This window comes from Sminthopsis crassicaudata, chromosome 1, assembly GCF_048593235.1.
Source record: "Sminthopsis crassicaudata isolate SCR6 chromosome 1, ASM4859323v1, whole genome shotgun sequence".
Taxonomy (NCBI): Eukaryota; Metazoa; Chordata; class Mammalia; order Dasyuromorphia; family Dasyuridae; genus Sminthopsis; species Sminthopsis crassicaudata.
Window position 1 is genome coordinate 526,076,451 of NC_133617.1, and position 27,400 is coordinate 526,103,850.

At 34.3% G+C, this 27,400-nt stretch overlaps 1 protein-coding gene across 3 annotated transcripts in view; it reads right to left on the reverse strand.

The window, feature by feature from the left end:
* The window catches only part of PAX5 (paired box 5), a 333,546-nt gene that overhangs the window by 162,697 nt on the left and 143,449 nt on the right, over positions 1-27,400 (reverse strand). For all 3 annotated transcript variants that reach the window (XM_074281761.1, XM_074281759.1, XM_074281760.1), the window contains exon 7: positions 19,270-19,399. In XM_074281761.1, coding sequence (XP_074137862.1) covers positions 19,270-19,399 — 130 coding nt within the window. The remainder of the gene's footprint in view (positions 1-19,269; positions 19,400-27,400) is intronic.

A 27,400-nucleotide genomic window follows, 5' to 3' on the forward strand; every position in this document is an offset into this window, starting at 1 on the left:
CAAACCTATGATTGTTTGCAGGGAAGAAACATTATAAACATTCCCTGTACAAATTAGGATAGAACAATCAACAAGTTTATCTTAAGTGTCTAATATGTGCCAGGTATTATGCTAAATACTAAAAATACAAAAGCAAAAGGGAAATAGTCTGTTCCCAAGTTGTTTATGTTCTAGAAAAGCAGATATTATATGTATATTTTTATTATTCATGGTTGGATTCTTCTAATACATGGTGTACCCCAAACTTTAAATTTTAATAACTACAGAAGTATAAATGCTTTAAACTTATAAAAATATTTGAAAGATTAATTATTGAAATTGCTTTTACATTTAAAATAAATTCATTGGTTTTTGTTAATTTTCCATAACAAATATTTAATTTTAATCTTAACAAAATAGGGTACCTTGCCATTATACACTGTGTGAAACACAATTTCTGAATTACACTTTCTTAGACTGGTAGGTTAGTAAAGAAGGTCCTCTTGACTAACCACTTCAGTTATCTGATTTCTCTATAATGGAACTTTTTCTTGTGAGGTTATGTCAAAACTGTCATTTGCACATCAAAATCTCATTCTTTAGATGATTTTAAGACTAGGATTACAAATCCAATCCTGTCAGTCACTGAGTAGCAATTGAGGAAATTTTTTCCAAAGTTCAAAAATCATTTAAAGATGTTATGTTTAAATGTTAATCAGATATAAGTAAATATTTCAAATTTTAAAGTAAAATAAAAATTTTGAGTTAATAGCATTTGTACTTATGCAGTTATTAAAGCTTAAAACTGTACTAACCCTGTGCTACTACATATATATATGTATATATATATATATATACATATGTCACATCCCATATAATAAAAAGATTCTATTAGCTAAACCAATTTGTAGATTTAGTACTCCATTGAACAAATGGTTTGGGGAATATGTTTTAAACAAAAAAAAAGAGAATTAATTTGGAATATAATTTTAAAGAAAATAGTGGGGGGAAATATGAATGGAAGACATAGTATTATCAAACTTCAAACCTTATTACAAAGTACTTATCATCAAAACTATTTGGCACAGATTTTAGAAAATAGAAACAGAAAAGTAAATCAATGAAATGATTAAATAAGTAAGAAACAGCAATCAAAAAAACGTAACCTATTGTTTTATAAAACCAAGAACATAAATTACTGGAGGAAGAATTCCCTTCATCTTCTCCTTACCCTCAATTCTTTTTGGGAAACCTCAGATTATAATTCAAATACAACTTATGTCTAGATATCTACATAGATAAAAGAATCCTACCTTTTAGGCAAGTGTGAGGTCTATTGTGCAAGACAGGTTTTATTTTATTCCAGAAAGATTTCACAGTAATCCATGAATGGTCCTCACAATGCTCCTCTCTGGTAATTTCTACCTTTCTTCCTAGACTCTTTAATGCTATAATAGCCTCATAGTTACCACCCTGCAAGTTGGACTCAGCTTCGAATAGAACGAATTTTAGGTTGCTAGATAACCCTCTCCTGACATTTCACTGAGTCCCACTTTCACCCCAGGGATACATAGAGGCCTTTAGAATGCTGACATTATTCTAAGGGCTTGAGTGACCCCTGAAAGGAAAACAAAATGGTATTAATGTTCCTTTCAGATTTGCACTGTCCAAATAAACCACTGTTGTAGGAAATTACAAAGTCCAAGGTTTGTTTTGTTTTGTTTTGTTTTGTTGTTAACCTTCTTAAACTATGGTTTTTGACCCCCATATGGAATATTGTAACTGAATTATGGGGGTCACAAACTCATGATTTATTACCAGTAAATGTTTGATTTGTATATCTGTTTTGTATTCTACATACCAAGAGTCACATACAAATTTTTCAGGCAAAAAGGGGTCATAAGTGGAAAAAGTTTAAGAAGCTCTACTCTATGCCATGATTCAGTTCTTTAGTCATCCTCTAGCAGTAAGATCACTTAATCAATTTTCTCCTCTCTACAAAAATGGCATTATTCAATAACTTTCCCTCTCTTGCCAGAAAACAAAATTCTAAGATTCTCTCTCTTCCTTTTCTCCCTAGAAGACTGGAATCCAAAATTTTTAAATTTGAGATTTGTAGAGATGTAATCCTGAGGTTAGTGGTACTACAAAATTCTTTCTCTTTCTGGAAGACTGGATTCATAATTTGAAGTCCAGGAATTCTCCTCTATGAAAGAGAGCATATTCCCATGTGACTAGTAGTTATTAGCAACTACTGGAGAAAAATGTGTGAATCAAAAGACATTTGCTACTTATCTCTTACCCTTTAATCCAGTCTTAGTTCACTTGCTGTCTTGTTTGCCTTCTTTTAAGGAAAATGGGCATAAAGGGCCAACACTCAACTTTTTATAGGACCAGAAAAAAGAGGGAATTTTGATCCACAGTAGTCTGTCAATTCATTATTAATTATCCCCAAAGGTCAACAAATGGGCACACCATCCATAGAGTAATTATTAGTTGGCATCTCTTTCTAGTTATTTATAAGAGGGGTGAACTAATGTCTTTCTAGGTCTCAGACAAAATAATAGGTCTTAGAAAAAAAAGGCAGCTAAAGGCCTACTAAACTGCATTAAGGAAAAAGAGAATCTTTATTGATTAAAAGATCAAAATCCCCTCCTAACCTTTATAGTTTAGAAGATAAAATGTATCAATTTGTTTCAAACCTTCTGGTAGAGGTGAGACTAGCGATTATAGACTAAGGAAAAAGAAGATATGCACAGGACTTCTGTTTTATGCTGGAAATGTTGGAAAACAAAGGAAACAAAAAATCATATTTCATGCCTCTCACTAAAGCTTTGTTTTCTGATGAGAACTCAGTCTCAATTATGACTATTTTCCTCTGCCTCCTTTCCTCTTCTTTCTTCTCTTCTCTTGTCTTCCTCTTCCTCCTCCTCCTCCTCCTCTTCCTCCTCCTCCTCCTCCTCCTCCTCCTCCTCCTCCTCCTCCTCCTCCTCCTCCTCCTCCTCCTCCTCCTCCTCCTCCTTCTCCTCCTCCTCCTCCTCCTCCTCCTCCTCTTCCTTTTCCTCTCTTTCCATATGGCCAGGTCAGAAAATAAATCACCTCCTTTCTCTCTTGCTCTATTGCAGAGAGTTCTCTCACTCTGTCATGTATGTGATCTTATGTCAAATAAAACCAAAAAGCCCTCTAGGGGAGGAATTTGTATTTTTTTGGAAATTCTTGTTTGTATCTTTAGAATTTTTATTAGTAATAATATTCTCACTTCATAAAAATCATTTTCCATAGATTAACATTATTAAACTAGAAATTTCTCCAAAAGCCCATGAACTTGCTATGCCCTCAAGAAATAAAAAAAGGAAAATAACCTATGCACACAAAACTATTTATTACAATTCTTTTTTTGTTATAGTAAAGAACTGGAAACTAAAGGTGGCCCATCAATTGAGTAATAGCTGTACAAATTATGGCATGTGAATATAATATAAAATTATTGTCCCAAATGAAATAACAAGCAGAATGGTTTCAGAGAAGCCAGAGGAAATATATAAACTGAAACAAAGTAAACTGAGCAGAACCAGGAGAGCAATTTATACAATAACAACATTGTAAAGAAAAACAATTTTGAAAAACTTAAGAATTCTTGAAAAATTCAGTAATCAACTATGGTACTAGAGGACTAATGAGGAAATATGCTACCCACATCCCAACAGAGAGGTAATAAATAGGTAGATAATAGATAGATAGACAGACAGATATAGCCAATGTGAGAACTGATTTGCTTTCTTATTCACATTTGTGATAGGGTGTTTTCTTTTAAACAAGGGTGTTTTTTTAAAGGAGAGGAAGGCTAGGGAAAGACTTGCTCCCTACCCCAAAAAATGTTGAGAATGAAAAAAGAAAGGGGAAAAAGGTCACTGAAAAAATTTTAATGCAGAGAGGAGAATAGAAGAAAGGTCTGAAAGAATTACAGGCAAGTAAGACAGCTTTGAAAGTTACCAGTTGAATATATATCTATTTCAGAAGGCAAGCAAGCTATATATAGTAGCGATTCATAGTTTCACATACAATCATGTTTTTCAGTTCTATTGTGTACATAGAAATATTCATTTTATTTGGTATTTACTATGTTCAGAATTAAAAAAAAAACTTTAAAAGTCCATGGACTCACAAGTATTCATTAAATGCCTCTCTCTGTTAACAAACTGATGAAGAGTCATGTCTATTTTATTGAGTGAGAAGTGCAAGGCTGAAGTCTAATACAACATTCTATTGGTTGCTTGCTAAAAGGTACTAAGAGTTGCTGACTGAGAAGAGTCAATTGAACCTAAAAATCCATCCCCAGAGAAGTGCTCATAACAGACCAATAGAGAAAACCTAATAGTGTCGCTAACACCTTTTGACATTAGAATGGATCAACAATAATCAGTAGCTCACAAAATCTTTCTAAAGGCAAAGTGCATATATACAATGGAATGAATGAGATCTGAAGCAGACTAACTTAGATGAGACAAAGATCTCCAATAAATTCTACCACAAGAATAATCTATTGAAAAAACTGATAAACTGCATAGGTTTCAGAATTGGAACTGATACTTCTGCACACGTATTAGAATTTGTGATTACATGTCTTTTCCCATATAAACATGCTCACTGATTTGGCTGTTGATATTCCTTTTAGTAAAATTTGACTAGGAAAAGAAACATATAGACCAGAATTGACCAAAAAATAGGATATTTGATTGGGAAATTTTTAAGCAAGATATTTTAGACTGGGACTTATTAGAGAGAAATGCTTATCTGTCAGGGTGGCTAGATGGCACAGTGGATAGAGCTCTGACTAGGAGTCAGTTCCTAAATTCAAATCTACTCTTAGGCACAAGTGATGTGGCCGTGGGCTACTGAGCTGGAGAAGGAAATGGCAAACCACGTCAGTATTTTTACCAAAAAAAAAAAAAATCCAAATGGGGTCACAAAGAGTCAGACATAAGTGAAATAACTGAACAACATCTATCTGTCATTCTGTTTGCTCATATTTAAATCCCATGAGAATAATTTTTAGCAGTCTGAATCTTTCACCACAGTCACTGAAGAAAATTTTTAAAATTACCATCCTAAAGTGACTTCCCTCAGCTTTCAAAAGGATTTTTCAAAGAACTTTCTGAAATGCCGTGCTCATTTTCTTTTCAGAATCTTCCCAGTAAGCTGAGTTTATTGGATTTAAAGCTAATCAGGCGATGAGAAGAGGAAGAAAAAAGTGAATGGGTTTCTAGAGATACATGGAATTCACTGATTTTATTCTAATTTGATAGTATTTGTAAATGGAAGATCATGGGTGCTAGTTGAAAATATCATTATCAGGGGTAGCAAGGTGATAGAATGGTTAGAGCACTTGTCCTAAAGTCAGGAAGACTTGAATTCAAATCTGCCCCAAACACTTTCTGAATATGTGACTCAAGTCACTTAACCCAATTATCTCCAAACTATATACACCCACCTCCCCCAAGAATACACACATGCTCACAGAGAGAAAAGAAGAAAGAATATCTATGTAACTGGAACACAGATCTTTCCAGAGAATAGTGCAAATTTACATGGGAAGTAGAAACAGCAATGCACTAAAGCCAGCTCAAAAAGGCTGGAAAGAACCAAGTATTAAATTTTCAGCATGAGCTGAAATACCTCAGAAATTAACAAATGTTATAAAGCAGGGCTTTGATTCATTGTTTAGATAACCTTCTAAACTGAACTTAAAAGTATATCTGGCACTTTTTCCCCCCTGGAATTTATCAACACACCTTTGATTATAGATATTGGTGAATGAAAAGATAAATAGAATGTTCTCCTGAATGAGCAAAAGCTTAACTTATTGGCAAATTTTGTCCGCTTTGGAAGGCATACTGTATTCCCTATTCATCCTGACATATGCATATGGTTTCTGTTAGATGTGTATATGTCTTTGGAAAGGTTTTGTCACCTACTAATTACTTTTATCCACTCTAATGCTGAGAGGTGTTAGCAACACTATTAGGTTTTCTGAATAGGTCTGTTACAAGCACTTCCCTGGAAATGAATTTCTGGGTTCAATTGACTTCCTTTCCCAGTCAGCATTTCTTAATACCTTTAGCAAATAGTCAGTAAAATACTGTGTTAGACTATCCCTCAGTGAAATAGATATGACTTTTCTATTAGCAAAGAATGAGGGAGGTATTTAATAAATAGCATTTTATCTAATTAAGTCATGTTTTTAAAAAGTGTTTTAATTATGGGTAAAACTTTAGAATGGGGTTATACAGATTAACCAGTCATCTTAATCAACCTTCAGCTAAACTCTTTAATCTATTTCATTTTTCTACCCAAAACAAGTCTCCTCTTTTTTTTCAGTATCACAAATAAATACTACTTAACAACAAAATAAATCATACATTCAATGCATTGTCAATAACCTCAAAAGATAAAGGAGAAAGAAGATTTTAATTTTTAAAGTATGTAATGACTCAAAGCTCACACTGAAAAAGATGATTTTTTTGCTATCTACCTACACACAATAAAGGCAAGAATTCTGAATGAAGGATTGAGTTAGAAGACCAAGCCTCACTTACTTTTGCTATTGTTGCCTTCTCCCACTATTATTTTTATTGGAGACCTAGAGGAGTTTGGGGCTATGTGAAAACCTTGGACCCTAAGACCCACACAGCTTTTGAACAATTTTTTTGATAATTCATATTCCCTCAAAGTAGGTTTGAGGGCAGAGTAATCCTATAAGGAACATATAAGGAATTTCTAACACTAAGTCAAATAGTTTTCTAGAATAATGGGCTGATTCAGGTCCAGACATAGAAGGTCCAAAAACACATTAAATGTTCATAGGTCCTGCTTAGCTGTTTATTTGTTTTGTGTTTCAAACAAGCTTGTCTCCTTAGATGCAAAACTATCCTAAAGAAAAATCTGCACTCTGCTAAAATTTTGAAAATTGGCAGGTTCATTATTTTATGAGGGGCAAATAGCTAAGTTTTTTGCTTACTTGTAATGAGACTTTGCTTTCATCACTGAAAGAACTAAAAGATTTAAAAAACTAAAGATATTAAAAGGCTTGGGATATTTAATATGTTTTTGAAGAATTCCAATCTTTGGGTTTTTAGCTAAAAAGTGGTAGCTAAGCCCTCTCTTCCTCATATATAAAATATATGGTCTTTTAACTCAGTATCCCTGCTGAAGCCAGAAACTTCAGGGAAACTTTGCATGTGCAATGAGATCCTAGTAGCAACCAAGAGACCCAAAAAACCATGTGATTTTGACCAACAAAGCACCACACAGAAGAGACAACAGGACACAAAAAGCTACTGGAGAACTGGCCCTATAGGAACATCATGCTGACATGAACATAAGACAGTAAGCCAACAGCCCCAGAGTCCTCTTCATATGTCCCCTACATATTCATCCCATCACATTACATATTACCTACGTGCCATCTTTTCTCATTGGAGAGAAGACCTCAGTTTTAGGTCGGAAATGTCCTGGTACTGATTTTTATTATAGTATTTCATGAAGTATCATTACTTCAAACTCATTGCGACCCCTGGCTGACTGGTAAAAGTAAACATATCAGTGGGGGCTTATAACTTATGATTCTGAGTGTATCTAAACTCATCAAGTATCTGGAATCTGCAGAAGATTTTCTAAGCTCCTCATAAACAAAGGAAGAGGCAAGGGTTGAAAGGCAATTGCTTTCCAAATTTTAAAATTCTTTGCATTTACTTCTCTTCAACTCTCAGGCCACTGCTTCAACTAACCCTAAAACTGTTGTGATGACTACCTTGTTGAGGTTGAAAGGAAGACATAGGAAGTTCATGTCAGAACCCCCTAAAACAAAATGTTCTCATTTGGCTCCTTAGGCAGACCAATCGACAATCTCTTCCAGTCATTCATGGCTCCTACTAATGCAAACTGACTCTCCCACCAGCTGCAGTCAGAACTGCCTACAGATTTGTCAATCTGCCTTTCCCACATTGGAGAGCCAAGTGAAGGTGTCAATTCCTGCGCCACTTTGTCCTCTCAAAGTGATAGCGACCAAGCTGAAGTCAGCAAGCCGAAGCAGAGAAAATGCATCTGCAGGTAATTAGTAACAATCAGGGCTGCCCTGAAACTGCTGACTACAGCAGTAATGAGCTGGGCACATGTCATTGGCTTGCAAATGGAGAGCTCGCTTATGAACCGTGGCAGCAAGCAGTAAGAGCAGGGATTTTTTTAACTTAATATTTAATGTGGCATAAAAACGATGGAGAGAAATCGAGTTGTTCTCTAATCAGATGTTTAGTCGCCAGTCCATAACACAAGGGAGTCAGTGAATGAAGCGGTACTGAGCACTGTCATCGACATTCTCTTTCAGCATCATTTAGCCCGATTTCCTTCCTTCCTTTTTTTTTTTTTTTTTTTTTTAAGAGAAAAGAGTGGGAAAGGACCCAGGGTTGAGACGGCAGTGCTCCAATTCCCACAAACTATATCATTATAGACCTAAACCCTCAGGCTATCAGGGAGAGGGAGCTTTGTACAGGCTCTCCCCATGTACCATCAATTACAATGTGAATCTTTTACATTATATTCCTGCAAGTTGTGATGAGCCCCAGACCACAATTGGGGGAAATGAAAAATGGGGACTGTAATTCACCCAGCCCCTTTACTACCAGACTGCTTTGCATTAAACTGTTTTATGACATGACTTAAAGACTGAAGAATCACAATATGAACTCGACTTAGGTCAATTTGTGGATGAAAGCCCAATATGGCCCAAGACTTTCTCATAAAACCTGCTGAAGCTTGAACCGCAGATCCCAGCTATCTAAAGAGCTAGATTAGTTTTCCTGGTCACAATAAAATGCATTTCTCAAACTCTTAGGACAGTATTTCCAGATCTTCATCCAAGGATACAGTGCTTTTCAGCCCTACAATGAGACCTAGAGTAATGAGCTTAGAAAATGCATAAATTTATTTTGCCTAAAGGACTGGGGTCCAATGGGTAAAACTGAATGAAGAATCATCCTTTTTGTGATTCAGCTGAACTTTAGTCTTCTAATAAGAAAGTTTTTCTATGAACATTCTTTTTTTCAATGAGCTTTATAGTATAATAAAAAGAGGGTTAAATTTGAACTTAGAAGACCTGAGTTTAATTCCCAGCTTTGACACTCACCATTCCCTATATGCTTTTCAATATGTCACTTAAATTCTCTAAGCCTTAGCTTGTTCATTTATAAAATGAGAGATGACATGACCTCTAAGATTCCTTCCATTCTCTCAATATTTAAGGACTTGTATCCTATGAAGAAAAGCATCTGTTTAGTAAACAATTTAACCAATTACCATATATGCCTTTGGGGGAAATTACTGTGCCAAATGGCATAATCCAACAAAACCACCCAGGTGACATGGAGAATGACAACATAACAATTCACATTTGGACAGCTTGCTTTATAGTTTTCAAAGGACTCTTAGTAAGTGCTTAATAGATGCTTGTTAATTAATTGATTGTTTAAATTAAAAAAAAAAAAACAGATGGGTGAAAGTACATTTCCAGGACTGGACTAAAGTGGGAAAACTAGGAACCACATCTTTACATGGTTTCAGGTTAGAATGAGTTTCCCAAGGTTATCTTCTAGTCTAAGCCTGTACTTCAAGAAGACATCAGAGGATACACAGTGCCTCTCTAATGTGGAGGGAAAGATTGCCCCACGTGAACTTTTGGTGAAATCTAATAAGCGAAAAGTCTTACAGCTAGACTAAAAAATATTAATTTCACAAGTACATTATGAGAAGGGATTTTCCTAAAGAAAAAAAAGAAAGCTGAAAAGGTTTAGACTATTATAAGATCAATCTAAGTCAACAATGTTCCATGGCAATCATGTGATCTTAAGCTATATTAAGAGATAGTGCAAAACATAGTATTTTTTGCCTTTTTATTGTTTGGTTGCTGCATAATTTTTGCATTTTTTTTCTTTTGGATCTGATTTTTTTTTCTTGTACAACATGATGAATATGGAAATATGGTTGGAATAATTGCACATGTTTAACTTATATTGGATTGGTGCTTTCTTAGGGAGGGAAGAGAGGTATAAAGAGAGGGGGAAATTTGGAACACAAGAGTTTGAAAAAGTGAATATAGAAAACTATCTTTACATGTATTTGGAAAAATAAAATACTATTGCTTTTTTAAAAGAGAGATGAAGATAATGCCTAGGACTAAGAAAAAAGGTAGTATAATAGCATGGCTGTGGAGTCAGAGAATCTGTTTTCAAATTCTGCCTCTGATAATACCTTAAGCAAGTCATATTACCTTATTGAGTTTTTTTCCTCATCTGTATACATCTACATTCATCTATGTATAGTTATATAAACATCAGATTAATCTGTTGATGACATGCTTTTCAGTCTAAATCTGCAATCTAAATCTATTCTGTGACCAGATCACATGAGTATGATTGTGTCCAGCTCTTGGTATATTATATTTTAGGAAGTGCAGTGGCAAATTAAAGATATTTTGTTCCAAGAAGACCTAAAGAGAATACATCATAACTGTCTCACAGAAGAAGCATGGAAGATGTAGAGGAATAGGGATAGCCTGTAAGAAAGGGACACCCATTTTGCTAAAGTTCAAACAAAAGGAAGAAGGGAATGCACATGAAAAAAAAATGATGTAGAAATGGTAAAATTTGGTGACCAATTAGATATGTGAGGTGCGAGTGAAAATCAAAAATAATGCTGAGGTTGTGAATCTGGGAGACTATAAAGATGGTGGTACTTTTGATAGAAATTGGGAAGCTTGGAAGCAGACTGAATTTTGGGGGAAAGATAATGAGTTCTATTTTGGACATGTTTAATTTGGATTGAATATGAGATCTCTAACTTGAAAGGTCCAATAGGGAGTTGGATATACAGGTATTGGAACGTAGGGGCTGCAGATATTGATCTTGGATAGGCTAAGGTCTTCACTGTCTCCAACACCATCTTCAGTCATCCTGATTCATATTTTGCCACTGGACCCAGATGGCTGCAGAGGAAAAAGTAAGGCTGGTAACTTTCCACAGCCCAATTTCCCTTAAATACAATTCACTTGCATGGCATGGCATTATCTCCCTGATGATTTATAGTCCTCTTCAAGAACAAAGGACAAACAACAGCAATAGAGATGATAATAAGTTATAGAATAACTAGGCTATGAATTTAGGTAGCTGGAGGGATGGTCATGCCTTGAACAGAAATAGGGAAATTGGGAGAAGTCTTCTTTGGAAAGATTATTTTAACAGAAAGGAAGGAAAAAAAAAGTATTGATCAAGCACTTACTTTGTGCCAGACACAAATTTGCTTTACAAAGAGTATTTCATTCAAAATTAATGATAGCTAACATTGACATAAGTATTTGCTAAGTGTTTTACAATATTATCTAATTTGATCCTTATATTTATTTATTATTATTATCCCCATTAAAATTGAGGAACCTGAGGCACACAAAGATTAAGTTAATAACCCTTTATCCATTGAGGGGGTAGGGCAGGTGGGAATGGTGAGAAGAAAAACAAAGGCAGGTGAATACAATTTAGGATGATATAGAGGGACTTGTTGTGAGCTGACACCATTATAGTAGCTGTGAAGGGTTAGGGAAAATACATTTGAAATGCTGGCAAGTGAGTGGAATACATTTTTTATTTCATAGTTTCTGGCATACTTTTACCCCCTTCCTCCCCTTTCCTTTCTCCCTCTCCACTCAGCAATCTATTCTTCCCTATGAATTTTATATAAAGTATAAAAACATAAAATTGGCTTATATTTGGAGGCTTCACTGATGTTCTCATGTTTGGTAGAAAATAGCATACAGAAAAAGAACATAACAATAAGATAGAATGGAAAAAGAAATAATAAATATTTTGATAGAAAGTATAAAAATATTCCAGGAATTGAACCGAATGGTATACACAGCAGCAGTTATCATGGCTTTTAAAAATTAGGAATAAAGGTAGAGTTACAAAGAAATGCTCTTAAGGATAGGTGTCAAACACTGTATTGGCAGAAATTATTTAGAAAAGCAATTAGAGATCTGGGGGAAACATTGAAAGATTAAATTGTTATCTAGATGGAACATATAGTTAAACAAACAAAACAGAATGTCAAATTGACCAAATAAAGGGAACAAAAAGAGAAACCTACAGAAAAGAATCTAGAAAAGCAAAGTGTGGTTCCATTGTCCATTTACTTAATCTTGAAAAGGAGATAAGCACACTTGGACTGGAATTTCAAAAGACCCTTTTTGAGTTGGATGGCATGAATCCAAATAGCAGACCAACTATTTCAAAACAGTAATTTTTAATTGACATTTTGTTATAAATATTGTGAATGGATACTCTGTACCATAATTCTCAACCAAATAAGATATGTGTAAAATACTTAATACAATGGATGATAGGATAATTATATCAAAGAAAGATTTCTGGAATTCTAGCCTCTCTGCAAAGCTGGAAAGCTGTGGAGACAGTTAATATCTATAATTATTGGCTCAAACACTTCACAGTGGCACATAAATAACTAGCAGACCCTTTTAACCAATTTCCTATCAGACACAACTTGATTCTGCCTCATTGAAGTCATCTCATAATTACTAATCAGTCAACAAGCATTTATTAAACACCTATTATGTGTAAGGCATTGTGCTAAGCACTGGGGATATAAAAAAGGCAAAATACAATCCCCTCTTTCAAGGAGCTCACAATTTGATGACAAAAACAACATGCAAATAACAGATAATATCTATACAAGATAAGTTGGAGATAATATCAGAAGGAAGGTATTAAGATTAAGTAATAAGGAGAAAACCTTTTTCACAGAAGGTGGAATTTTAAATGAAATTTGAAGGAAGACAAGGAAATCAGAAAACAGAGTTAAGGAAAGAAAGAAGCCCAGGCATGGAAGAGAGCCAGTAAAAATGAATGGAAAGGAGAGCCACAGTGTCCGTGTATGAGAGGAACAGCAATGTACTCTGTGATCCGATGTCATTGAAACCAGCAAATAAAAATAAGTTTTAAGAAGTATGGAAAAGTAGGAAAGAGACAGGTTAACAAGAGTTTTAAAAGCCAAACAGAGAACTTTATGTTTAGTACTGGAGACAAAAGAGAGCTACTGGGATTTATCTGATAGGAGGGTGACATGATCAAATTTGTACTTTAAGGAAGATCAGTTTGAAAAATGAATGAAGGATGAATTGGACTAGAGAGATTTGAGGTAGAGATATCAACTAGCCCTCTATTGTCCAGGTATGAAAATGAAGTTTACACCAGAATACTGACATTGTCAGAGATGAAAAGGAAATGTTATGATGGCAAAGGCAACAGTATTTGTTTGGCAATAGATTGGCCACATATGATGAGGGAGAATGTTAAGTCAAGAATGACTCCTAAGTTTAAAACTTAAATGAGAAGATGATGGTAACTTCTTCAACAGTAATAGGGAAATTAGGAAGAAGGAAAGTTTTGGAGGGCAAGATAATAAGTTCAGGTTTTGACATGTCAAATCTAAGATGTCTCTGAGACACCCAGTTCAAGATGTTCAATGTACAATCATAAATACAAGACTGGAGGTCAGGAGAGTGGTTATGACGAGGACAAAAATGATGCTCTAAGGCAGAGATGGGTCAGTCCTTTCTGGCTGTCCCTCCTCCTTCCCAAAGTACCAAGGCCAGGTTTAGCGAATGAATTCGCTATTCAATTAGTGTTAAAACAAAATCTTTATTGATTAGGAAAGAATAGGCAGGCAATTGGCCTCCAGGGAGAAAGGCCAAACTGCCTGAAAGGGGACTCCGCAACAAAGTCAGCAGGCAGAAGATAGAGAAAAGCCTAGTGCAAGGAATAAAATTTTGGAGATTCATTTTATACACAATCAGGGTCATAAAATAAAGCTTGTATTTGAAAAGGACTTTTCTGCTTCTTTTGGATATAGAGATGTTTGTATATCAAAAAGCTTCCTGAGAGACTTGTAAATAAGAGGGGAATTTCTCTTAAGGATGTAAAATTCTATTAATCATTTGTGTCTCAGGTTATCTCTAACCTCTTCTAAGACAGGAGTTTCTCTGTTAATTATTTGCATGCTGGACTATCTCTTTTGACCTCTTCAGTTAGAACTGAAGAAATAAATCTGAGAATCACCTACATAGAAGTAATAGTTGAATCCATGGGAGATGGAGAGTGAGGAAAGATCAAACAGGTAGGTAGACAATGAGGAGAAAATAATATCACAAAAGGTTAAAGGCTGCATAAAGGTCAAGAGTGATAAGAACTGAGAAAAGACCATTATATTGAGCAATTGAGAGATCACTGGTTACTCCAGGAAGAATAGTCTCACTTGATTTAGGCCAAGTTTTGTGGATATACTTTATACAAGACATTAATAGAAAACAACATATTTGGTGAGGGATAAAAAGAATGTGCCAAAAATATCACAGGTATAAAGATCATTTTATTAGTGATTTGGGCACTTGAACAAGTGCCCAAAAGCACTATAGCACCTACATTGTTTGTATCTCAGCTTCTTAAACTGTGTCATGGCTTCATATGGGGTCTTGAACTGAATGTGAAGATTGAAAAATTATGATTCTTTATCAGTAAATATTTGATTTGCGTACCTATTATATACATACCTTTGTATACAGGATTGCATAAAAAGTTCTAAGGTGAAAAGGGATTTCTGAAACCCTTATCTATATGATTATCACAAAGTCTTTGCCTCAATCTCAAGCACATGACTTGTTCATGTAAAACAGATCAAAGTATAGTGAGAATGTTAGCATGCTTGATATCCAAATTTAAAACATGCTGCCAACATAATAATGTCAAGAAATATTCATAGAAAATAGAAAAATTAATAGAAAATAGCATTTTTCAGGTAGTTTAAGGCCAGTATGAGTCTTCTTAGTCTTGATTTCATTATAATCTCTCCTATAGATCTGAGTATGGCTTCGGAGTTAGAGAGAGGGTCAAACCAAAACATCTTATAACTCACTTCATGTACATAGTTGACATCAAGCAAAATGGCTCCATTGAAAAATATATTAAACAGCTTATCTCATTCATCTCCTGAAATTCTTAGTGTGTGACAAAGAAAGATAAAGTCTGCAGGTTCCAAACTTGAATCCAAAGGTTATGCTGAACCAATGGATGAAAGTAATTTCTACAAATGCCTTTGTCTTCTCCAGATAAGATACATCAAGTATAAAGATATGAAGGAGAAGCCTGTAACCAAATACTTTAAGAGACTTACTAGCATCCTGATTTCAAAGCTGAATGAGAAGAAGAAAAATATTTAAAGTGATTTAACGCCTAAATAATAGAAGCCTGTGGGCTTTTGTAATTCAAAAAAATGGACCATAACATCTTTGGAAAGTTTCTTAACTAAGTTATCATAAAATCCACATGATTTTAATAAAATGTAGAGCGGCTATTGAAAAGTTAACAGTTCATCACCAAAAATAAAGAAGAGAATTGATGGACATTCTCAGAGCACCTGATTTTTAAAAATCTCTATAAATAGTTCTGGAACCAGCAGACATTACTTCATGGAACAATAATCAATAATTATAACCAGAACATGCCACTGGATAAGCTAAATACAACAGAAAGTGGCTCATATTAAGACGGAGCCTTATGAAATTATTATCATCCAAGAATGGAATCCACAAGTTCTTTATCTGCAGAATTTGCAACATTTACACAATATCAGTCAACAAAGAAGCATCAAACAAATAGAGTCATGTGGCAATGAAATAGTTTAAGATAACAATTCAGGTTCATGTCATTGTCACCCGATTCGCATTGTGAGCATTTTTAAGGAAATGGCAGAAACTCTGCAACAGATTGCTTTAGGTTTTAAAATTTTAATCTTTACCAAATACCTTACAAGATACAACCAATGGGATAGCATTGTTCATAAGAAGCCTGCTATCTGTCATGGACTAACCAAAGACAAACTGTTGCCCCAACACCCAAATATAATATTGATTCATAAAAACTTATGAAAAACTTTTAAAATAAATATCACCAAACAAGATAATCATAATCTCTAAATTACATGGAATCAAATTTTTTTTAAAACATAGAGACTTTATAGAGGTCAAATTCATGTGGCACCAGAATGAGATGCATATCATTCCTATTATCCTTTCCACTATTGAAGTTATATTATATATATATATATATATATAATCTTTTCAATATTTTCAAAATATATATATATTGAAGCTTTTATTTAATCTACAATGGATTCTCTTTCTTGTACTCAAATTTACAAATAGCATTTAATTATTCACCCAGTGCAATAGTCAATAAAACATTAAATGTTTAAAAAATTATAACAGAATAGTGATTCATTCCAAGATCATTTCTATTTGAACCTTGTAACAAAAGATGAGAATGAAACAACAACAACAACAATAATAATAATAACAATAATAATAATATGTGAGCTCCTTAAAGTAGGGACTGGTTTTAGCTCATATTTCTAGAGTTTAGCACAGTAACTGGCACAATAGTTGTTGACTTGTTGATTAATAAGCATTGAGCTAATAATTAAGAGTCCCAAAGCTATAAAAAGCAATTCATTTACTTGGTGGATACTGAACAATCTTCCTCATCTCCCAAAGTGTCATTTATATATCCTTTTTTATCATAAGCTTTTGACTCAGTTCCACACTCATAGTTTAGTCATGATCTGTTTATATGGAAATAGAGCTGAGCAAATACTATCGTGTGTGAGGTTCACATGGAGAAATATTCTGTATTTGAAAGATGCCACCAACACAGTAATGTCAAGAAAAATTGATCTAAGAAGTATAATTACCAAGGGAGACAATTTAAGTCTCTCTAGCACTGCCTAACATTAATTCCTTTGTCATCACTCTTGAATAGAACTAAGTATGGCTTTCAAGCCAAAAAGGGGTCATTTCTGTCTAGACTACATAAATATGAAAAGTGACAAAGAAATAAATGATAATTACAAGTTTTGTAATTTATTAGTGACAAAAAGGCAATTATTTTATTCACCTGGGCAATAGTCCATAGAACACTAAAAGTAAAAGAGCAAGATAACAATTTATACTAGGACCATTTTCATCTGAATTCAATCAAAACTAAGATAAGAACTAGATGAAGAATAACAATGATAACAATATCAATAACAATCACCTTATGCAGCCCTTTAAGTTTTACAAAGCAATTTTCTTACAATAATCTTTTATGATGGATAAGCATTCTACAACCCAGTTATTCACAATATTAGCTGCATATTAAAGGAAAGAAAAATGATGTCCCAAAAGGGCTTTTGCTTTCCTTAGAGTCACAAAGAAGTCCTATTTCTAATCCCTTCATCTTCCAAATAATAAGCAACTCACATTAGTATATCAGTTTAAGCATTTTGTATCTATCTCATGTGTTCCTCATAGGATTGTGAGATTCAGTAAAAAACAAGTACTTCATAAAAGAGCTATGGATTTGGAGTTATGGGAATTGTGTTTCTACCACTTATTACAATTTTATTATTAGGCAAATCACTTCACCATTCTAAGTGTATACCTTGCTAATGTTGTGGAGGGGATTCATGTTCATGTTTCAAGTAGGGATTGAGCTAGATGACTGGATGATCATCTCTGTTCTACAGATGAATAAACTGAGGCTCATACAAGTTATTTGCCCAAAATCATACAGCTAATAAGAGCCTGAAGAAAGACTTAATCCTATATTTTTTTACTCCAGATCAAATATTTTTGCTACTGTATCATGATTCCATGAATATGGAATAATTATCTCCTCAGGTATAGAGGTCAATCAAAGCAAACAGGCCAGCATTGGTGACCTGGAATAAAGATGTATGTAGGACAAAGTAAAATATAAAAATCAACATCAGGAGGAGTTTTTAGCACAGTACTAAAGTAGTTAATTATGGCACTCCTTTAGGGATATTCCTTCTGTCATGGACTTCACCGAATTTGTTTCTATATCACTGTTAGCACTGTACTAACACATAGTAGGTGTTTAATAAATACTTATGGAATTGAATTGCCAGAGTTCTATTTTCACCAGTTGTACTAATTCATTCATTTAAAAGCCTCAAAAATAAAGCCCAACTATTTTACATAAACCCTCCAAAATTTGTTGCTTATTGAGTCTTTTTTTATTTTACTCTGAATCCTTTCTTATATCTTTCAACAAAAATTTATATTCTGGGTATTTCATATTTCCTATGCACAATAATTTTTCATTGCACTAATATTACATAATATACCCAGCCATCCTTTGATCGTTGACCTTCTATATCACTCTCCCATTTTTTCACTATTACAAATAATACTGCTAAAATATTTTTTGCACAAATAGATCTCTCCTCAATCTTATCCTTAGGATGCAGTCTCAAAAAATTAGTTTTTAAACTTTTTATGTCATGGATCCTTTTTTCAGGCTATAAATCCTGTGAACCTCTTTTTTGGGAATAATATTTTAGATGCATTAAAATATATAGCATTACAAAAAACCAATTATACTGAAATGGTTTTAAATTTTTCTTTTAAAAAATCCAAATTCAAAATATCAAAATAGCTTTTTCAAAAACAGCAAGAAATGTTGCAATAGAAAAATCCCTGGGCTAAAAACTAACTACAAAGCTTAAATGCATAGGAACATAGAAAATTGAGTGTTGAACACCTGGGTTCAAGCATTTGATTAGTTCATTGATGCACAGTCCTATTTTTAATAGCCCCTTAATAATCAGTTGAGCAAATGATGATAAGTTTAAGAGCCATTTTATACTAAAAAATACTTATTAATGGACCACTTTACCATGATATGGCCAAAGAATCAGGACTTACATAGTTTTTATTGATATCAAAAAGTAGAATCTGCAGATTCAAAGCCATCAGAAACCTCAACCTCATGAATTCCAGATATAACACCATTTAAACAATCTTCTGATAAACAGCAATACAACTACATAATAAGGCACAGTTACTGTTTTGTGCAAGTTTTTTAATCTAAGTTTTAGATTTGTATCTCCTCTGGCCTTGTTTGAACAATAAGTAATGAACTCCCATCAAGACCAAGACTTCTTTAGAGAGAATCGCCTCCCATCCACATGTGCATTCCAATGTTTTATGACCTTATTATAATATAAATAGCTACCAACAGCTATAAGCACCAAAATGCTGCTGTGTTTTTTCCCCACTCAATCAACAAATCCATTTCGTTACAGCATACATCAGTCTTTAGCATTTCTTACCTGTCACAATGGGGTATGACTGTGGCCCTGGGACATTGGCCCCTATATCCGCGGATGTAGGGCTTGTTAAATTGGCCTTCATATCATCTAATCCACCAGCTAGCGATGCCATGGCTGAGTATTCTGTGGTCTGAAAAATTAAGCAAAAAACACCTCAGCAATACAATAGCTGAAGGGCTATAGTTATGTGCTGCTGGACTCTCTGCCATTAACCAAATCAGGAAAATTCTTCCACAATGCCAAATCTTACTATATAAGAAAACCAGAACATATCAAGTAAAACACTTCCATTAAGTTTCAGTCCTAGATCATTGTGTATGATATAGAACAAACAGATGGATTTTTCTGCCCAGCTCCATGGAAATAGACAGCAAATTTGTTTCAGTCAGTGTTGAGTTGTAGAACTTAGCAGAAAATAACTGAGTCCAAATGAGTTGGTTGTGATTAAGTTCAAATTTGCCTCTGGTATTTTTTATGGTCCATGAAACTAAATTCCTTTTCACTACTATATGCAAAAACAGCATGGAAGAGAAGTGGGAGCTGGTTGTTTGGAAGAGATCTGTGTCTCCCACTGAGGGTAGAGTCGTGTTAATCATAAAACAAGCAGCAGCAACCAATGTCTCCTTAAACTGGTGAATGAATGAGAGATTGTTGCTGCCTGTGCTCTTAATCCATTAAGAGAACTGAATTCTTTATCTGGTGAACTGAGATTGGATTTGGCAAATGGTCACTTTAAGTTTACAAAAACAACCAAGTAATGCTTTGCTGAAAATTTTAAGAAAGTGGGTTTTATTCAGAAACACTTCCAAAGCCCCAACAAGAATTTGTTCTATGAGGTCTGTCTCCCTTCTTTAAACTATTTTTATGAAACCAAGATCTTGAAATTAGAGTCTTCTTCTTGGAGTCCCAAAGGATTGTAATAGCTGTCAGAATGGTTCTCTGGTGAGATAACAGGAATACCAATCAGGAATTTTCCTACTTCAAGTGAACCTAAACCACAAGTATGGATATGCTTTCTATTCACCATCATTCTCACGCCTGAAAATCTTATCTCCAGTTAAATAAGTTTCTTTAATGAGAGAAAATAAACCAGGAAAAGAGAGATAGGAAGGAAGAGTATTTATTATATAGACAAAATTGTCTCTTAGTAGAATTGTTTTAAGGTTTTCAGGCATTCCAGTGAAATTTTGGACTGGCAACTTTTGTGAATGTCATTAATAAAAGGTAGTTGGTAAATTTGCCATCATTCAAAATAACAGCACAAGAATGAATGGATTATGTAAATGGTATTAACCCTTCCAGCATGGTAAGATTTTGATCACTGTTATGATGAAATCAAGTTATAGGTCACAACTGATTATGGCCACACAGGATACTTAAGAAGTGATATGAAAATTTTTTAAATTATTATTCTGTCAAATTTGCTGGTAGATATATTCTGGGCTGCAGAAAACAATTAGCCATTTTAGAATAGCTTTTCAGTTTGTTCCTGACAAGGTTGCTAAAATAGGAAATAGGAGAATCTGCACTCAAGTCTTAATTGAGAAAATTTTAGCAGTCCTGTTTTTCTATAGCTACTAAGCACTCTGTGCTACCTATGGAGTGGGACTGTATTATAGTTAGATGACCCAAGTTTAAGTTCTTTCTCTTTAATTTATTAGCTATATGACTATGTGTCCTTGAGGAAAAATTAGTTAAATTAGATAGCTCTTGAAGGTTGGCAAAATGCTTTATACGTATTATCTTATTTTATAACTTCATAAATAACCTAGAATGTCACTTATTATTATTCCCATTTTACAGATGAGAAAACCAAGACAGAGAGAGGTTTAGTGACTTGCCACTCTAGCTATGTGTCTGAGGCTGGGCTTGAATTCAGCTTTCCTAACTCTAGATCCAGCTGGCTGCCTTATGCCCTTCATTCCTCTGAACTTCATCAATAGAATTAGGACCTCTCATTATCACTCTAAGGTAGTATTTATTAAGCAGCTACTATATTCCAGACATTATGCTAAATGCTGATCACATGAGGCTATGTTAAGTACTTTTCAAAGAACCAAACATCAAATATTATTATTTATAATTACAAACATGACAAGAACTAATCTGACAGCCTATAGACATTAAAAAGAAATGACTGATAGAGCCTCCAACAAGGTACCAGGTCAGTCCTGAAAAGGAAAGAGAAATATAGAGGAAATGATTGGAGATGAGGGGGAGATATGCGTGCACACACACAAACACACACATCTCTGGAAACAGATGTATATGTGTATATATGTGTGTATGTATATGTCTATACACATACGGAGATGGGTACGTGTTTTATATATATATAGATACATATATATATATATATATATATATATATATATATATATATATGAACATGTGTGTGTGTGATCATAATTTTTTGGAAAGGGGCGGCACCATCCTTCGTCTATAAGAGCCTAATCTGCTTTTTTAGCTGCTGAAATTTGGTATATATGTGGTGTATGCATATATGTTTGTATGTATATACATGTATACATGTGTGTATCCCAAATATCTAGCAACTGAAGGAGCAGCTTAGGATCTTGCTGTTCAAGTAAGGATGACCTTCTCCAGATCTGTGTGAGAGTAAGGAATGGGAACAACTTTGGGAGAGGAGAAAGACTGTCCTAGGATGTGGCAATCTCATAATTATTTTTTCACTATGCATGGATAGTAATGTTATCTCTCTAGTTTCTTAAAAATTCAATTGAATACAAAGCCATCTATGGTATCCATCTGCTACAGTTGAAAGCCACTGGTTCAGAGTATGCAGCCTATGAAGCCTTATTTTAAAAACTAGAGATTGTCCTCTGAAATTCCTTCCTGCAAAAGCCATTCAACACTAATAAACAGACTTAAATATCAGCCATAATATTTCTGATGCTCAATCTCAGATGACCTCAAAAATTCTCTAGACTTCATGCAATGTGCCAAAGATTCTCTAGTAAACTCACACATAATCAAGTTTTGGGGGTTAAAAAGAACCAAAAGAGCCATTTAATCCAACCCAAATGTGATCAACAATTTTTTGAAGACCTCCAATCAAGAAGAAGCTCCTTTAATAGTCTGTTGTACATCCACCCACTGTCCCTGAGTGTATCCTCTGGGGCAAAAAGAAAAAGATTAATCCTTCTTCCACAAGACAGAACTTTATATGCCTAAAAACAATTGTCATGTTACCTCTGCTAATACAGGCCTAATTCTTTTCATTGATCCTTATATGGCATATTCTTCATATGGGCTTCTAAATGGAGATTTCAGTTTTTAGACAGATGAACAAAGATATACAAGAAGGAAAAGTATGGGTCTCAAAAGTAGAAGGTGAACTATGAAGTATGGCCTTATTTAGTTATATATTTAATGATTGCAGTATTTCTTACATGTTTTTCTTTATTCCTATGGAAAACTGGTACAATAGACACTAAATAAGCATGATACAGGGCAAGGATCCATGGGCACACACAGAGCACACAATTCTCTTTGCATTATTCCAATTCAAACAAAATTATCATTTGCTGAGTTACCTATTTCCCAGAGATCTTGGAGAAATTTTCACATGTGGGGTTTGCATCAGTGAGGCACATTGTGTATCCTTCATTATCACTAAAATAAGAGATGTCAGCAATACACAAATACTGAACACTAATTCCTCTCCAGGAAAAAAAAAAAAGACTCTTTCTACCATCCAGTCCTTAGAAAACTTGCCTAATTAAAAGATTTCTTCTTTACTGAGGCATGGCCATGAGCCCTGATTATGAGTTCTAGCCTACTCACAAATGTTATATTTGGAAGAAGTTGGGCGGGGAAGGGACAGTCAAAGAACACCTGGGCATTATCCTCTCTAGGACACTGGATTCAGACCTTTATAGGTAAAATCTCAGGGAAGAAACCTGATCTAAGCACCCATGCTTCCTCAGGAAAGCCAATCAGCTTGATACCCAAAAAAGTGTGAGCTGGACCCTAAGAAATTACCTGAAAAATGAATGCCTGGGGTTGCACCAAGTATTGTCTCATCAGCATGGAGCACCACTGCCATAGCATGGAGGAGAAAAAAAACACAGACATGTGAGAAGGAAGATATATAAAAGGAGATCAGTGAGAAGAAAAAAAAAAGGTTACCTAAGTAATGAAAGGAATTTTCCCCCTATCTGGGTCTTTGTCTCTTCAACTATACCCTCTCCCAGCCTACCTGGAATCAAACAACTCTTCTCAGATATGTAGAGAAGCACCAGCCATCTCTATATATTGGGGTTCCCAGGGATGCTACTGCCCATCTTTTGGGCATTTTACCAATGGAAGGAAGAGACAAAGAAAGAGAGAGAGAAAAAAGGAAAGATGGGACTTTCAGTACTTGGTTAATTACAAGCTTTCCAAGACCAAGAAGAGAATAAGACCCAGCTTGGGTCTTAAGACATGTCAAGTAATGTGATTGGTAAAAATAGATTTAAAATTTTTAAATATTGGGGCAACTAGATGGCACAATAGATAGAGCCAGTACCAGTTCTGGAATCAGGAGGAACTGAGTTCAAATTTGATCTCAGACACTTAATACATTCTAACTGTGTGACCCTGCGCAAGCCAATTAACTCCAATTGCCTTGTCAAAAAAAATATTCTTTACTTGGAACAATTCTATGATTCTTAAGTGCAATGACAACTGATGATAATCACAACTAAAATATTTACTTCCCAGGTGACCTCAGCAAGTTATTTTCTATTTCTGTACTTGTTTCATTCTTTGAAAAATGAGTAGGGTGAACTAGCAGAGAATCTCTTCCAGTTTATGACTTATGAATTCTATTCTTCTATGTTTCACTTCCACTTTGGGCTAGAATACAACTGTCACCGATATCACTAAGTGCCTCAGTTAGGGAATTTCAAAATGTTCCTCTTCCCTATTTTAGAAGTTAAATATTAGTGACCAATGGCTAATGAGAACTTCCAAATTAAGTCCTGCTATAGGCTCAGGAATAAGCAGGTCTGACCATATGCCTGCTGACTATAAGAAAAATTTTCTAAAATTCCAAAAGATGAAAGAGCAGTATTCAGCTTAGTGTTGCCAAAGTCAGTTAACATACTCCATATGATTTCTTTCAGTCATATCTCCATAATACCACAGAAATGTTGAAAAGAAACATCTCATTCATTTCGTATTAAGAGAAGGCACTTCTTTCTCTTTCTGAAGCTAAAATAAATAATACCAATGGATTTAACACATACTGTGCTCAATATATATTGAATGATATGGATACCATGCCAATGGATTTAATTAGCATGAAGTTAGATCAGTCGTTGTTTTTATCTCTACCTTTTCCCCAACCAAGATCCATGCATTTATAAAAACCTATTTTTAGAACCTCAGATCCAAAGTATAATGCATAAAAAAACTCATTTTTCAAGGCATCTTGCTAAGCTCAAGTTTATGGAATACTCACAAACTTAATACCCTTCAGTCTAGTCAAATTTAATATTCTATGAAATATTCACAGATTAAATACAGGAATATGAAGATATTTCATTTAGCTGATACAAAGTCAATAGTATGGAATTCTATTGAGGAAAGAAGACTAAAGAGCCTTAACTTTAACTCCTTTTCCTCCTTTCTGTTGGACCATAAATGCTTTCTAAAGAACTCCTAAAATTCCTTAAGGTTCTCACCTCCATAGGTTCTCATTAGAATGTAACTATCAGAGGAACCCAATGAAGAAAAGTTATTTTAGCTTCCCAAGCTATAGTTTTTTTTCTTCCCTAAGACTTCCCAAAAGAATATATTTGATTCAGTTTAATCTAACAAAACACATTTATTTGTGTCTATATGGACAGATCACCATACTAGTCACTAAAGGAAATATAAAATTTAGATAAGATTTCTCACATGGAGTTCATATACTAGTAGAGAGGAAAAGGACAGGAATAAAACATTCAGGACACTAGAATACATAGTATATGGTCAAGTACATCACAAAAATACAAAACAAATGTTTTGGAACCATTCTGTTCTGGTGAAAGGGACAGCCAAAAGACAGGCTACTGAGCTATGGAGTAGTTCCCTGGTCCCAAGTCAGTACTGGCTTGTAAGGAAGTTGGAAGATCAGGGAAGATTTCTTGGAGAATATGACTTTTTAAAGTCTTAAAGGAAACAATCTGGAATGCTCTCCTTTGCTAGGATACCTGGCACCAGTATTGCCTTCTGTGCTAGAATGTGAAAGCCAATCAATTTCTAAGCTAGTGAAAGTATATTATATTTTCAAATAGACAGATGAGAATCAAAGCATGATTTTTTTCTTTCACTCCTCTGTATTCTCTCTTTTTTCTCCTCCTTTGCTTTTCTTGAATATGTTCTTGGTTTTCCCAACGATTTTTTTAATGTTATGTTTAACTCAAAGAAAATGGAAGAGCAGAGACAATTGGTAACTCAATAATGACGTATGCCTTCCTCTTTTCTTCAATGTAACAGAAATGGAAAAACCTTAAGGGTATTATTGAAGGACCAAGCTTAAAGTATTTTGGGGTTTGAGGAGGGGATGGAGATTGGATTGGGGTAAATGGGGAAGAAAATGGAAGAAAATATTCCAGCCTTTCTTTAAAGGGCTTTAATTTCATCTTGATTCTCAGAATGGGCAAAAACCAATTCAGAACATTCTCTTTCCCCTTGGATTTATTCTCTCTCTTAAGAGAAATAGAGATGGCTGCTGGTAGAGGCAAAAGAGAAAAGAAGAGAAAGGCTGTTCCATTTGGTTTTCCTACTCAGGCCTTGTTGCAGTCAGCCATGAATGATGTATGAAATGAAAAATCCTAGGCTGCTGGCATTTTTCCATGGTTGACCTCCCCTCAGCCTTCTCTGCACACCAATTTTCACCAGTGGGCAGAGAGCATATACCTTTTCCCACCTAACCTCCCCTTCTGTCCCAATGATATGAGTAAATATTAAAGAAATAAATATAAATTTGCAAAAGTATTAGCATCATTAAAAAGCAATTAAATATACAGGTGCTACTTTTATAAATTTTTTATTCTTTTTTATTCTAAATTCTCTTTATTCTTCCCAGCTACATGGTATATATCTTGTTGGTACATAGTTATTTACATATTGTTTCCTCCATTAATATGGGAGCTCCTTGAACAGTGAGGGTGTGTTTTTATCTTTCTTTGTATCATCATCACTTAGCACATTTTGTGTGCTTACTAAACACTTATTTATTGATTGATTTATGATATTTTGAGCACAGTGTAGCAAGAAGTTAGAGACTGAATTTTAGCTATTAGTGTAAAACACCTGTTTCACTTAGATCTCCCATCGAAACTACAAATATTGTTAATATGTCTTTAAGAATCAAAAGAACAGTGCCTCCAAAAGTACTTGTGTATGGATAGTTGGAAGTCAGTATTTGAAATGCCATTGATTGGTGAAATTTTGTTTCTAGAAGTGAAGAGAAATCACCTGCTATTATTGTAAACATTTGAATTGATTGATCTTTCAAATACCCAAATTTTATAAATTTTATCCTTATTATTTATTTATTTATCATTAAATAAATAAATATTGTTTATTTATTTATTAATTTCATTAGTTAATATTATATATACATATATATGTATATCTATCTTTGGGAAAGAAAGTTTCTTCAATTTGATAAAAAAAAAAAAGTAAACCAACAAGTGGGGGGATTCACCCAACTGATTAATGAAAAAGAGGTTGCAATTACTTATTAGAAAGGAAAAGCCCAAGCAGATCCCTGGATCACTTGAAAGCTAGGGATGACAAAATTTAATATGAGAAGGATCATATGACAGCTGAAGGGTGACCCACAAGTGAGCATGGTCAACACCATCTATTTCGATACACAGATAAAACCAAAATTCTCCATAGTCAGAGAAAACAAACAAACAAACCCACTTCTGGTCTGCTAAACAAGTAGAGAGAACATCATGTAGTAAAGAATATCTCCTGATCACAAGTGGTAACTTCATTAAAAATGTTTCTGTTTATACTTCTATTTACAAATGTTTATTTGAATAAGAGATTTTCTTCTGATAATAAAAAGGTGTTTGCATTCACAAGTATGTTCAATAGTTCAAGTCTTGCATTTCATGCCAGG